The sequence below is a fragment of the Rhinolophus hipposideros genome (genome assembly GCF_964194185.1).
Source record: "Rhinolophus hipposideros genome assembly, chromosome: 16".
In the NCBI taxonomy this organism is placed as follows: Eukaryota; Metazoa; Chordata; class Mammalia; order Chiroptera; family Rhinolophidae; genus Rhinolophus; species Rhinolophus hipposideros.
Window position 1 is genome coordinate 25,425,306 of NC_138062.1, and position 12,832 is coordinate 25,438,137.

Below are 12,832 nucleotides of genomic sequence, written 5' to 3' on the forward strand. Positions count from 1 at the left end.
TCAATAGCTTTCATATATGCAGTTAAAAATATAATGGGAAAAATGATTTTATTTGTAACTTATAAATGACAAATGTGCAAGACAGATAAAAAAATTTAGAGGACATAAAAAAGATTTGAACTAATGAAAATGCATACCTTATTCTTGGATAGGAAGACTCAAAATTATAAATATATTTAATGCCCCATTAATCTAATGCTGGGCACATTTTACAGAAAATATTGTTAATTTAATTCAAGAAATAATTACTAAATAGTGAATTTTTTTCAAATGAATGTTACTAAAACTCTCCAAAATAAAATAAAAGTTGTAATTTTTTACAGAGTTTTACTGCTGGTACTATATACTTAAGTACAAAAATTTTCATCATTTCTTGTATTGTTTGCAAATATAGCTTCTCTTTTGAAGACGCAATTTATGATTTAAAAAAATAGTCTGATTTCTATTGATCTTAATTTTCTCTTTGGATTAGTTTAGCAAATCCTAGAAGCCATCTCAGCCTAATTTACCAAAAGATAATAGGGAGGGGGATGGGTACTATTAAGGACATCAGGTGTCTCAGAGATTTGACAGAAGAATCAAATGATCATGTTTAGAAGTTTTGATTATTTCTGCTGCTGGAGTTTGGAGCCTTTCCTTCTAGAATGCTGATATGATCCATCTACCAGGCTAATTGACCTGATTCTCTGCTTATTTCCTTTGCAAACATTAAATTAAATTAAGTTGGGTGAGAGAAGCTGATAGGGCTGACTTAGGTAAGGGTTCTACTCCTAGCTCAGTCATCTGTGGATAGAGTCAGCATATCACAAAACTAACAGGACTATGCCTGCATTTTAGGGGTCATTCTATGAGAAGGGAGTAGCACTCCAACAGGTGTTCATTACATCCCTTGTTGTTTTGAGTCCCAATATGACAGAAGCAGGAGAGCATCTCTGTCTCTTCTCCAGCTCTTGTTATCAGCATTGGGTTGAAGAAGAAAATATCCTATTTTTCCCATATTGCCATGGTCTGTCTCAGCTCCCTTAAGAAAAGCAAACTGTCATCTTCCAAGTCAATAGAGGGAGACTCGCCTCAAAAGACAGAGCCAACCCTACTCTTGTCTGCAGCATGCTTTCCCATCACAGACAGGTAAACAATTACAGCTGTCACCATTACACTAATTTCAGGCCCATCAAAGCTCTTCAGTATTAATTTCCCCTTAAGTAATGGTTTTCAAACTGTAGCTCAGGATGAAACAGGAAAAACACACACAGAGACTAATAATGGCTTAGTATGGTTTCTCAAAAGCTATGCCTATTTTGAAAAGAGAATCGGTGTTTTATTTGTTCAGTCATTCACTCATTCATACATTCAAACCTTGTTGAACATATATTTATCAAATACCTTCCATGTTCCAGGTGTAAAAAAATATACCATACAGCCACTTAAACGACAAGTCAAGTCCAAAACCCTTTTGTTTTCCCTTTTCCCTCTGAAATAATTAGGTTCCCTAAGTCACGTCCTTACAGCCTCACCTTTTCCTGTCTTAGGCTCAGTACATATTGTCTTAAGTAGTTTTCATTTTCTGTCTTCCCCTTGTGGGGGCTAAAAATAAAATCATACTTTTCCTCCCAGCTTTAAATTCTTTTAGCTGTGCTAATAATCAAATCAACAGAGACAGATTAATGGGAAAATCAGTGTTAATACCTGCACACAGGGAATTCACAAAAGCATGAAAATTCCGAAAGACAGTGAGGCAACATTGGGTATATACGTCATTTTGGATAAAGGAGAAAGGAGGGAATAGGATAGATTTCAAAAGAAAGAATGGGTGATTCACAGGTAGTTGAGGAAGAACGGAACACACAAAGCAGGTAAATTTTTGTTTCAATGGGACATGGGGTGATCTAGGTCCCTGCTTGGTGCCATCCTATCTACTTACTTAATTCAAATTAGGCTGAGGTGAATGAGCTAAGATTTCCTTCCTGGAGCAAGTCTGAATCTCTTGGACAGGAAAGGAGGAGGGTCAAGCGTTACTAACCCTGACATGAATTGTAAAAGTATCAACAACAAGCGCGTTGACAGTTGGTGCCCGCAAATCTGCCCTTCACACCAGAGAGCTGCTGGGCAGGCCAAATGATGTTTTCTCTGTCACTGATTTACTGCCCTTGACTTATGTAATAATATCCCTGAATATGAAGAACACTGTACATTGACCTGAAAACATAACTGAACAAACAGTACTCCCTTCCTCCTCCACCAATGGCATCAAGGTTTTAAAGAAATTATGTATTTTAGTAAGCAAAATCTCTGCAAATACAGTCATTCTCTATCAAAATACGGTAATTTACTTTGTAATATTAGGCACTTTAGTGTGTTAGTGTAGCCGTTTATAATTCTATAGGAAAAAATATCTAACAAGAACTAGGATTAAAAAGCCCTCATAGTTATTATCATTGCGTCGGCCATGCTTCTCACACAGACATGCACATCACACCCACAGTTATAGTAGAATGAAAATGTAAGGGAAAATAAAGGCTAAGAGTGAATGTGCCAGTCTGGGACACTATAAGCCCAAGACAATGGGCTGTCCACAACAAGAACAAACTGAAAAGATACCAGTAAATTCTTTATAATGTTTGTATTTTGTTGGGCAATATGGTGTAATAGGTACAGTGCATGAACTATAGGAGCAGACAGAGCTGGGTCAATTCCTGGTACTAGCACTTACTACCTGTTTGCCTTGGGTAGTTTACTTAACCTCACTTAGCCTCAGTTTCATCATCTGTGTGAAACGATGGTTTCAGGAATTAAATCAGATAAATGATTATCAGAGCTTGGCCTCTCAGGCATGTTTCAAGGCAGGCTAGTGAACTCATTCATTATATAATTTTTATCGAATGCTTACTACATCTATCTTACTCACCAGTCAATTTCTGTCCCCTGGCACACGACCTGTCACATAGGAAACCCTCGAGAACTATTTGTAGAATGAATGTTAAGTCTCTGCTCATATGGAACAGTAGTTTCCTTCAACCTTCCTAATGATGATGGCAAGAATGCCAGTCAGAGTAGAAAAACAGTGGGAGTGTAAAGCAGTTTTCATTTTAACGTTGTACACAAATCTATAATATGCTAGAAGAAACTTTAAAAAAATAACAAACATCTGGAAATTAAATAATGGTTCTATTGCTAGTTGATAAAATGTCAGTGCTTGAAAATGAAGTCATAACATGATAATGTGACCTCAAAAGAAAAAGATTGTTTTAGTTTTCTTAACATAGTCTTTTTATTTTATTTTTATTGAGGTATTTTCATTTTTATTGAGATAAAATTGATATATAATAGTGGTTTAAAATCAGCAAGAATATGTCATCATTAAAATAAAACCATGCTTAGATTATTAAAATATAGTTTATTGCCTCAAGAATAGAAGCATTTATGGTATACCTTCAGTGAGCTCAAAATGTTAGTGGATGGCTTGAGTGTAGCTTCAGTTTTTTTGTGCTTGAATTAAAAATAGTTTTTTCCTCACACATTTTTTGTGAGCCTGGGCAGCATCCACATTAATTTACAGGAAATGTGCTACACACCTCTTTTAGGAATTTCCTAATTTCCCATCACATTGTCCAATTAAATGAATTAAAGAACTTTGGTGTTTCTAAATTCGGCCAACAGAGAATAGCTGTATGACAAGTAAATAAGTCCTGCTGGGAAGACGTTGCTTAAGGGATAAAATGATCCAGCCAGCAAATGAGCCAAAAAATTAAATATTAACCAAGGAAGGTAACCATTTCTAAAGTCATACCAAACAGAGGATTCAGGTATATATAGGATTGAAGATCTCTCAGTTAAGTCCACGAGCAAAGGACATTTTTTTGGAACTTCCAAAAAATTTAAATCATGAAACATCTATTACTGCTACTATTGTGTGTTTTTATAGTTCAGTCCCAAGATCTCAGTGACTACGAAAATGAGGTGACTTTTAAAAAATTATTATATGATCACTAATACTATTAATATAAAATAGAATCAAAGTCATATGTGAATATTTTAATGAAATGAACATTGAGTTTAGTTGTGCAATGGAATTGTTAATCTCAGGGACCCATTTTTTTTTTAAAGAATGTTACATAGAATTGCTTATATAAAAACAAATAATAATTTCTTGTTTTCTGGTTTATCACTTTTATTTTCCCAGGATGAAGATGTTGTACCTAAGGTAAGATGCATTTTTCTCATTTGTTATCCCAAGTACTATGATTTTCGATTAGTTCTAGCAATATATTTACAGTTATAAGGACAAAAGTCTGAAAATTTTATAGACTATAAAATAATGAAAGAACAGTATTTTAAAAGAAGAAAAACTGACAGTTATGTGTCTTTTTGGTGAAAGAGGTTCATAGATAGGTCCTGAAATTACTGGCTATTTATGAATGAAAATTATAACCTAAATAAACCTAAAAGCAGAATAGATCAAATGCAGTGATAGAAAATGAAATATTTTTTTCAAATGAGACAATTTAAATCATAGGTAATATTTATTATTATTAATAATTATGAAACACATAGCCCAGTTTAATTTATTCATTTGCAGAACAGTTTTTCCTCAAGTACTATCTTTGCTGATTTATTACTATTGGTTTGAAGATATCAAAAATACAGAAATTCATTTAGGGAAATGAATATGTAAAGAATTTTAATTTTAGTATCAAATGAATCATGATCAAATTTCTTGTATATCATATAGTATCATCAGATTAGAAATAAAAATATACAATACATTTAAATGCAGTGATTCATTTTGAATCAGTTGTTGAATTTGAAGGGAATCTAAGTGATCTTATTATCAAACTATGCATATAAAAAATTGTTGTCTGGTTAATTAAATTAGGTATATAAAAATGTCAAGAATGTATAAAGGTAAATGTTTGCAAAGTACTTGACTGAGCACTTTTACATTCCTGCTCACAAATTAACCCCTACAAAGACAGTTTACTAGTTTAGGCTTCACAATATATTTTCCAGTTTTAGTTATTTCCATAAGTGGTCTTCATAAACCTAAGTACCCATATAATTTCAAAATATCTTTTTCATTTCTTATCTCATAAAGCTAGACAATCAATGCTACATCTCTAATAGCACTCTGAAATAAAAAGAAAATATTCTTCTACTGTAATAATTTGATTTGTACTAAACAGATGAATTACATTTTATAAAATTCCTTTTAGAACAGACCAGCTATGGCTGGGACCATATCTTCGAAATGAAATATGTGTATTTCCCCCAAATCTTCACACATCATTATTTTTATGACAAGCACACATAACAGAAAACTATAGTTTAAGTTTAGAGGTTAAGCCAGGGAATCAGGTACCAACCTGTCTGGGTTTAAAGCCCAGCACCCTCCCACTAAATGTTAAATATTATAATTTAATAAATGACAGTAAAATTCCAAATAGAGTCATTGGATGACTTGTAGGCTCACAAAATATTACAGCTGAAAAGCTTAGTCTCTGCTTCAAATCGAGTCATTTGTTAATTTGTCATTAATCCCCAAAGGGTGTAATTACTGACAAAGACCATGTGATAACGTTGTTAATTCAAGCCAACCCTTTTATAATGCACTGCATATTTTTCACTTCATTATCTTTTAGCGTAATATCTTTTGTTAGCAAACAATTTTAATCAAAATGCACATACCTTGAGAATTATTTTAAATATGAGAAAATCATGGCATATGATAAAGAAATCATGTAGGAAGTTTCATAAAAATGGTTTAAACATACTTTTGTTGACAGAAGATAAGAACAAGATTGGGATTAGTAATGGAAAAACTGCTTAAACTGTGTATCTGTTATGTGTGATTGAAATAAAAATACTAATGAAAACTTACTATGTGCCAGGTACTCTTCTGAGGGTGTCATATGCAATAAATCATTTAATCCTTACAAACATCTTATGCGGCAGATACTGTTATTATCCGTACTTTATAGGTAAGAAAACAGACACAGATCAAGTAACTTGCCCAAGATCTTGTAGCTAGTGAGTGGCAGGGTCAAGCCAAGCAGTCTGGGTCCAGAGTGCCTTGTTCATCTTCAAACATCTTAGAGTCAAGGGGTGTCTTATCACAAATAAATCCCAAGTAAATTTTACTTGCAATAAATCGGTATTGCCTTAGGATGCTATTATACAGGAGTTAGGCAAATTAATTGATTTGTAACAACTGAAAATGGGGGAAATAATTAACAATAATTGTAGGAATTTAGTAATCCAAGTAGCTTGAGAATATTTATTTGTCCTGACAGTACAGATTTTTTACTATTTTGTGTATCCCTATGTATAGGTTTCAGGAATCTGAGGTCATTAATATTCCTAATCCAATGCAGTTTTATTTTACAGCCTCTTTTTAAAAACTACGTGAGGTACAATAGCTTTTTGTGCAGTTTTTCTTTCTACTGTTACTGAAGAGACCTAAGTAACCTGTTGATTTACCATCAATAGCTAGCCAGTTGATGGACCTTAAGCAAATCATCAGTCATGTGATAACTTAAATTACAAAGTGAGAGTGTTGGAATAGTTACATCTCAAATCTTCTATAACACTCTACATTTTATTTCTCTCTGGTTCTCTAAAGAGCACTTTGGATGCCCGTGGTCATCGACCCTTTGACAAGAAGAGGGAAGAGGCTCCCAGCCTGAGACCTGCCCCACCTCCCCTCAGTGGAGGTGGCTATCGGGCTCGTCCAGCCAAAGTAGCTGCCAGCCAGAAGAAAGTGGAAAGAAAAGTCCCGGATGCTGGGGGCTGTCTTCATGCTGACCCAGACCTGGTGAGTGCCTCCATGTTTCATTCAGTGGTGAGTCGCCCATGCAGAGAAAACCTCTATTCGTCATGGCTTCCTAAAGTTGCCTTGACCCATGTTGCCACTGTGATTATTTGGTTTGTTTATTTGGGAAATAAATACAAAACATATACTTATTGGGCCTTTGGTTAGGGATTCCTTTCAAGTATGCTTTGATCTGGACTTACGATTGCAAATGAGGACATGAGGGTGTTGTATTTACCTTTGTATTTTGCCTACTTCATTTGTTCAGGTGGTAAAATTTTCATAGCCTAATTACATTTATTCTGTGACAAGGAATGCTTTTCATCTTAATGGAAATAGTAAAACTCTAGAATTTCTGGTCTTACATAAAGAAAATCAAAAGGCAAGCTTTTATGTTGGCTAACGATATCATTGAATTTTCACTGTGTGCTATTTTCACAAATATCCATAACTCCAATTCTTCATCTAATGGCTGCTATTTTATTTGTTTGCAGGGAGTGTTATGTCCTACAGGGTGTCAGTTGCAAGAGACTTTGGTAAATCATGAAAGACCAGTCAAAAAGAATATCGATGAGTTAAACAGTAATGTGGAGTCTGTTTCCCAGACCTCTGCTACCACCTTTCAGCAAATGACTGTGTTAAAAGACATGTGGCAAAAGAGGGAGAAGCAAGTACGAGGTAGATGTCCTTGTGTTTTCTGTTTGATTCTGTTATACAATCTCCTGGGACTGTTAGACTGCCATGGAAATGCATGATTATGAAAAGATTAACATTTCTGGGTTAACCTAAATAGCACTCACACTCTTTCAGTATTAAGGGCCTGAGGACCCCTAAGGTCTTCACTTAGGCACCTTCATGCGCAACTTGTCAGATAAGCACCATCAACTCTTATTGCCCATCTGGCACCAGTAAGGATGATTTTCTATGAAAATTTTTTGCTAAGTTCTTATTTTTCATCTATAAGAAACTTGTAACTCAGAAGACAATAGTCACACAGTAAAAATCTAGCATTTATAGGTTTAACATTTAAGGTTTTGAATATAAGAGGGCAATCCATGATGTGCTCAATTATATTGCAAATAATGACACCTAACCTTTGAAACTTGAGATCTGAATTGAGTGCTATTGGCTCTGTGGTTAGGAACCAGCTAGTGAGTGAGTCTGGCATAGGCTTCTGAGAGAGTAGCATACTCTAATTTAAACATTTTTTTCAAAGGAATAATGACAACTCTGTTGTAAATTTTAAGGCTCTGCTATACTTATGTGAGATAGATAAATAAATTAAGTGTATCCACTCCATAAGATGTTGAGCTTCTGAAATGGAAGTTCTAAATACTACTTTCTCCTCTTTTCTTCACCAAATAAATAAACAACCTATTGTATTTATTATTAGGCATAATTTTTAGCTTATACCTAAGGTAAATTACTAACATAGTAGCTAGATTATATGTTAATTTGTATATGCCATGTGCCAAATAATTTTCCCTAAGTAAAACTGCATATTATAACTGCCTGATGGTAGCTCAACGTCCACTAGTTTATTCTCAGAAATTCAAAATCACACTCGTGTGTTTGAATATATTTAGTTTTTTGTATTGGGAGGAAATGCTAACCATTTCTACATTTCCAGATAATGAAAATGTAATAGATGAATACACCTCAGAGCTGGAAAGTCACCAATTATATATAGATGAGACTGTGAACAGTAATATCCCAACTAATCTTCGTGTACTTCGTTCAATCCTGGAAAACTTAAGAAGCAAAATACAAAAATTGGAATCTGATGTCTCAGCTCAGATGGAATACTGCCGCACCCCATGCACCGTCACTTGCAATATTCCTGTGGTTTCTGGCAAAGGTAACTGTTAAACATATTTATGAAGGGTTTTACAAGAACCCACACTCTCTAAAAAATCAGAGAAGTAGAAAAAGTCCAGTGGATTTCCCCGCCACAGATCCTAATGACATTCATTATAGCACATCATGAAGATATCTTTAGTATGCTGTGTTCTGACGTAGCCTAATGTATTTACTTGTTTTTGATGAGCAGGGTATAGTGTAATGATGGTGGTAGCTCCATGTATGTAATGTATACCCTTGCTTGAATAGATGGCAGAACAATGAATATATGTAGAAGTTTCTTCATCCCATGTGTTCTGGCAGTTTATGGATATCCCAGCACACAAAAAATGGACAATGGCTTTTTCATTCTCTTGGCAGATAGGACTCAAAACTGAATTCGATTTTCAGTAAAAGGAAGATTCAATTTCTATAAAATATTTGCAAATGTCTAAAATAAAACATTCCTTAGTAACCCATGTAATCAGTTATCTTATAAATATGTGACTATAGACCAAGTAATTGTGTTGTAGTTCCCTGAATGTATCACATTATTTTGTGGTTTCAGAATGTGAGGAAATTGTTAGAAATGGAGGTGAAACATCTGAACTGTATCTCATTCAGCCTCACAGCTCTATCAAACCATACAGAGTATATTGTGATATGAACACAGAAGGTGGAGGTAAGTATTTAATATGTAACTGTTGACCTGTTTTTCTGGAATTACTTTGATACCATAAAATGCCCAGAAATAAAATCTAGCTTTAACATAACTAACAATGATCCATTTGATTTGGAAGTCAGTCTGATATTTTGAAAGTTATAAAATATCTGAAATTCACAGTTTGGGGTAAGAGAAAGCACTTGAAGTTTCCCAAGATCTTTAGTTTTCCTCTCATATTTATTTCCTTATTATAGCTACTTTGGACCACTAAATATAGGTGGGCATAAAATAAATTAAATAGAAGAAGAGGTCAGACATTTTCTTCAAAGTGACATTATTATTGGTTAATATGTACTGTTTTTCTTTCTTTCAACCAAAGGATGGACAGTAATTCAGAACCGTCAAGATGGTAGTGTTGACTTTGGCAGGAAATGGAATCCATATAAACAAGGATTTGGAAATATTGCAACCAATGAGAATGAGAAAAAATACTGTGGCCTACTAGGTAAAAACTAAGAGTACAAAATATGATCATTCTATTTAAAATGGTTTTTTTTTTCCATTTTAGAAAACATAGTGTTAGGGGTCTGTTTTTAAGAGTTTAAAGAGGTTACGAAAAGAGTGTGAAAGCTCACTATCAGAGAAGAAAGGCAGTTTTTAGTTTTTGAAGGTTTTATTATTAGTGAGATTTTATTTTATTTTTCCTTTAGGTGAGTATTGGCTTGGAAATGACAAAATTAGTCAGCTTACCAAGATGGGAGCCACAGAACTTTTGGTTGAGATGGAGGATTGGAAAGGAGATAAGGTGAAGGCGCGCTACGGAGGATTCACTGTACAGAATGAGGCGGACAAATACCAGGTCTCTTTGAAGGACTATAAGGGAACAGCTGGCAACGCCCTTATGGAAGGAGCTTCTCAGCTGCTGGGAGAAAACCGGACCATGACCATTCACAACGGCATGTTCTTCAGCACGTACGACAGAGACAATGATGGCTGGTATGTGTTGTGTTCTTCACTCCTGCTGTAAAAGCCACCACTAACATTATTACTTGGGATCCTGAATGATAGCTAACATTGTTAATTTCTTGGGTAGTTTCTGGGAGTCAACCACTATTCTAAAGCATTTCAACTGTAAGTTTGCTGTTATTTTTCTTATTTTACAGATGAAGTTTAGACAGAGAGTAAGCAACTTACTCAAAGTCATACAACTATAAAAGGTAGAACTGGAATTAGTGCACTCTTACCTTCTGAGTATGAGTGTTTCACTTTCTGTATCTCTATATTCTGATGTGTATATTAAAACCTTCATTTTGTTTTTCAAGATTCTCTAATACTAAGGGATTTGAAAGCTATCATTTCAGTACAAAATAACAAATAAAGGTGAATGTGCTACCTACCATGTTTCCCCGAAAATAAGACCTAGCTGGACAATCAGCTTTAAGGAGTCTCTTGGAGCAAAAATTAATATAAGACTGTAATATAAGACCGGGTCTTCATAATATAATATAATGTAATGTAATGTAATGTAATGTAATGTAACGTACAATAATATAATATACCAGGTCTTATATTAATTTTTGCTCCAAAAGACGCATTAGAGCTGATTGTCCGGCTATGTCTTATTTTCGGAGAAACACGGTAGGCCTAGTTCTCTCCCTTTCTTGCTATAGGGCAGAGAAGACCTATGGTGGATTAGTGTGACTTTACTGACAAAACCAGAGGGAAGGAGTACCACGCACAGCACATCTCTGTGGGTACTCTGCATAGAATTAACTTGACAGCACTGCAGCTCTAATAATCCCAACACATTTCCTTTCAGGGTTAATTCAGATCCCAGCAAACAGTGTTCTAAAGAGGATGGTGGTGGATGGTGGTATAATAGATGTCACGCAGCCAATCCAAATGGCAGATACTACTGGAATGGACATTACAGCTGGGACATGGCCAAACACGGCACAGATGATGGAGTGGTATGGATGAACTGGAAGGGGTCCTGGTATTCCATGAAGAAGATGTCAATGAAGATCAGGCCCTTCTTCCCACAGCAATAGTCCCCAAAACATAGATTTTTATTCTTCTGTGTATTACAACATTTTTGTATATTATGTCATTGGAATTTTCTTTCATACATTACATCCCTCTAAAACTATCAAAAGGTTGTGAGTGTGACTTTTTGGAAAACATATTTAGGATAAGTAACATTAAAATTAACACACCATTTTCCCTTATATTCTTCATTTATATTGCTCACCAAGAAGTACTAAAGGGATAATTGTGGACAGTCAGTGTTCATAATTTAAATTCCAATTGATTGTGAAAAGTTTCAAATTAGGAAGATGAATTTTCTATCCCTGTTGTAGAAAAGCTGTGAGGCAAACTAAAAGCTTATGTTTAAAAGTCTACTTTAAAAAATTTATTTATTTATGTAAGATCTGTCACAGAAAACTTTCAAAAAGATTTGTCAATTAAACCAATCTCTGTTGCAATAAATTAATGTTTTCTTATTTTGTAATCCACATGGCCAACGAGTTAGGCTCTGAACTTGTAAGAGAAGCATTCACAACCTCAAGTAGCTAACAAATTGGCACAGACATCTGAAGATTCAAAATCTTACTCTGTACCATAGAAAAACCATTACTTCGTCACTTATCCAGACTTTGGGATCAGAGATCCCAAGAGGACAGTCAGGATCAAGTCTTCACCATTTCATTTTTGGGGGGAAATAATGAGGTAGGAAGCAGCGGTTGCCTGTTGCCCCTGGAAATTAGTCCTACTGGCCTCAGTCAGGTTTTTGTTTTTTACATACCATGTTTCCCCAAAAATAAGACAGCCAGACCATCAGCTCTAATGTGTCTTTTGGAACAAAAAAATTAAGATAAGACCCAGTATTATATTATATTATATTATATTATATTATATTATATTATATTATATTATATTATATTATATTATATATTATATTATATTATATAAGACCCGGTCTTTTAGTAAAATAAGACTGGGTCTTATTTTAAGTTTTACTCCAAAAGACGCATTAGAGCTGATTGTCCGGCTAGGTCTTATTTTTGGGTAAACACGGTAGTTACACCAGAGCTAAAGTAAAAGTGTATTTTCTGTTCTTTCTATGTCTCCCTAAGAAATGAGTGCATCAACGGAACATTTTTTTACCTTGTATTCTCCCATCACTTGACTCCAACTGCCCTACTTGCCTATGACCTTAGGTCTTCCTTCCCTTCATGCAGCATCATGGTCACTAATTTTCATTGAAACTCATCCTCTTAACCTTTGCATCTAAGCAATGCTTGTTAATTTCATTTGTGGAAATGTGTCATTCTCTTAATTCCTCATGAAATCCAACCTCGACTTTTACCTGATTTCCCCACCATTAGTCCTGTTTTACCCCTAACTATATCTATTACTCTGCCATAACATACATTGTCCTAAAAATAGGAAATTCTGATCAAGTTACTTTCCTGCTTAATATGATGTCCTTGTTATTTGTAAGTTTTAAGTCCAAATTCCTT

At 34.6% G+C, this 12,832-nt stretch overlaps 1 protein-coding gene across 2 annotated transcripts; it reads left to right on the top strand.

Moving 5' to 3' along the window:
- The first annotated feature begins 3,691 nt into the window (after positions 1–3,691).
- On the top strand, positions 3,692–11,823 carry FGB (fibrinogen beta chain). Of its 2 annotated transcripts, none has more exons than XM_081076283.1 (9): positions 3,692–3,957; positions 4,181–4,201; positions 6,617–6,808; positions 7,300–7,483; positions 8,436–8,663; positions 9,213–9,326; positions 9,688–9,813; positions 10,019–10,304; positions 11,128–11,823. In XM_081076283.1, exons 1-9 carry the CDS (start codon positions 3,883–3,885, stop codon positions 11,357–11,359), a joined length of 1,458 nt encoding a protein of 485 aa, XP_080932409.1. In that variant the 5' UTR covers positions 3,692–3,882; the 3' UTR covers positions 11,360–11,823. The 2 variants fall into 2 exon arrangements, with proteins under 2 accessions (XP_080932409.1, XP_080932408.1); XM_081076282.1 differs by having other exon boundaries at positions 3,838–3,957; positions 6,617–6,835.
- Positions 11,824–12,832: the final 1,009 nt, after the last annotated feature.

Excerpts from the sequence above, each read along its gene's own strand:
- FGB (XM_081076282.1), top strand. The coding sequence starts at position 3,883 with ATGAAACATCTATTACTGCTACTATTGTGTGTTTTTATAGTTCAGTCC. Across the intron at positions 4,202-6,616 it reads ATGAAGATGTTGTACCTAAG|AGCACTTTGGATGCCCGTGG; the intron begins GTAAGATGCATT and ends GGTTCTCTAAAG. Across the intron at positions 8,664-9,212 it reads TCCTGTGGTTTCTGGCAAAG|AATGTGAGGAAATTGTTAGA; the intron begins GTAACTGTTAAA and ends TTGTGGTTTCAG.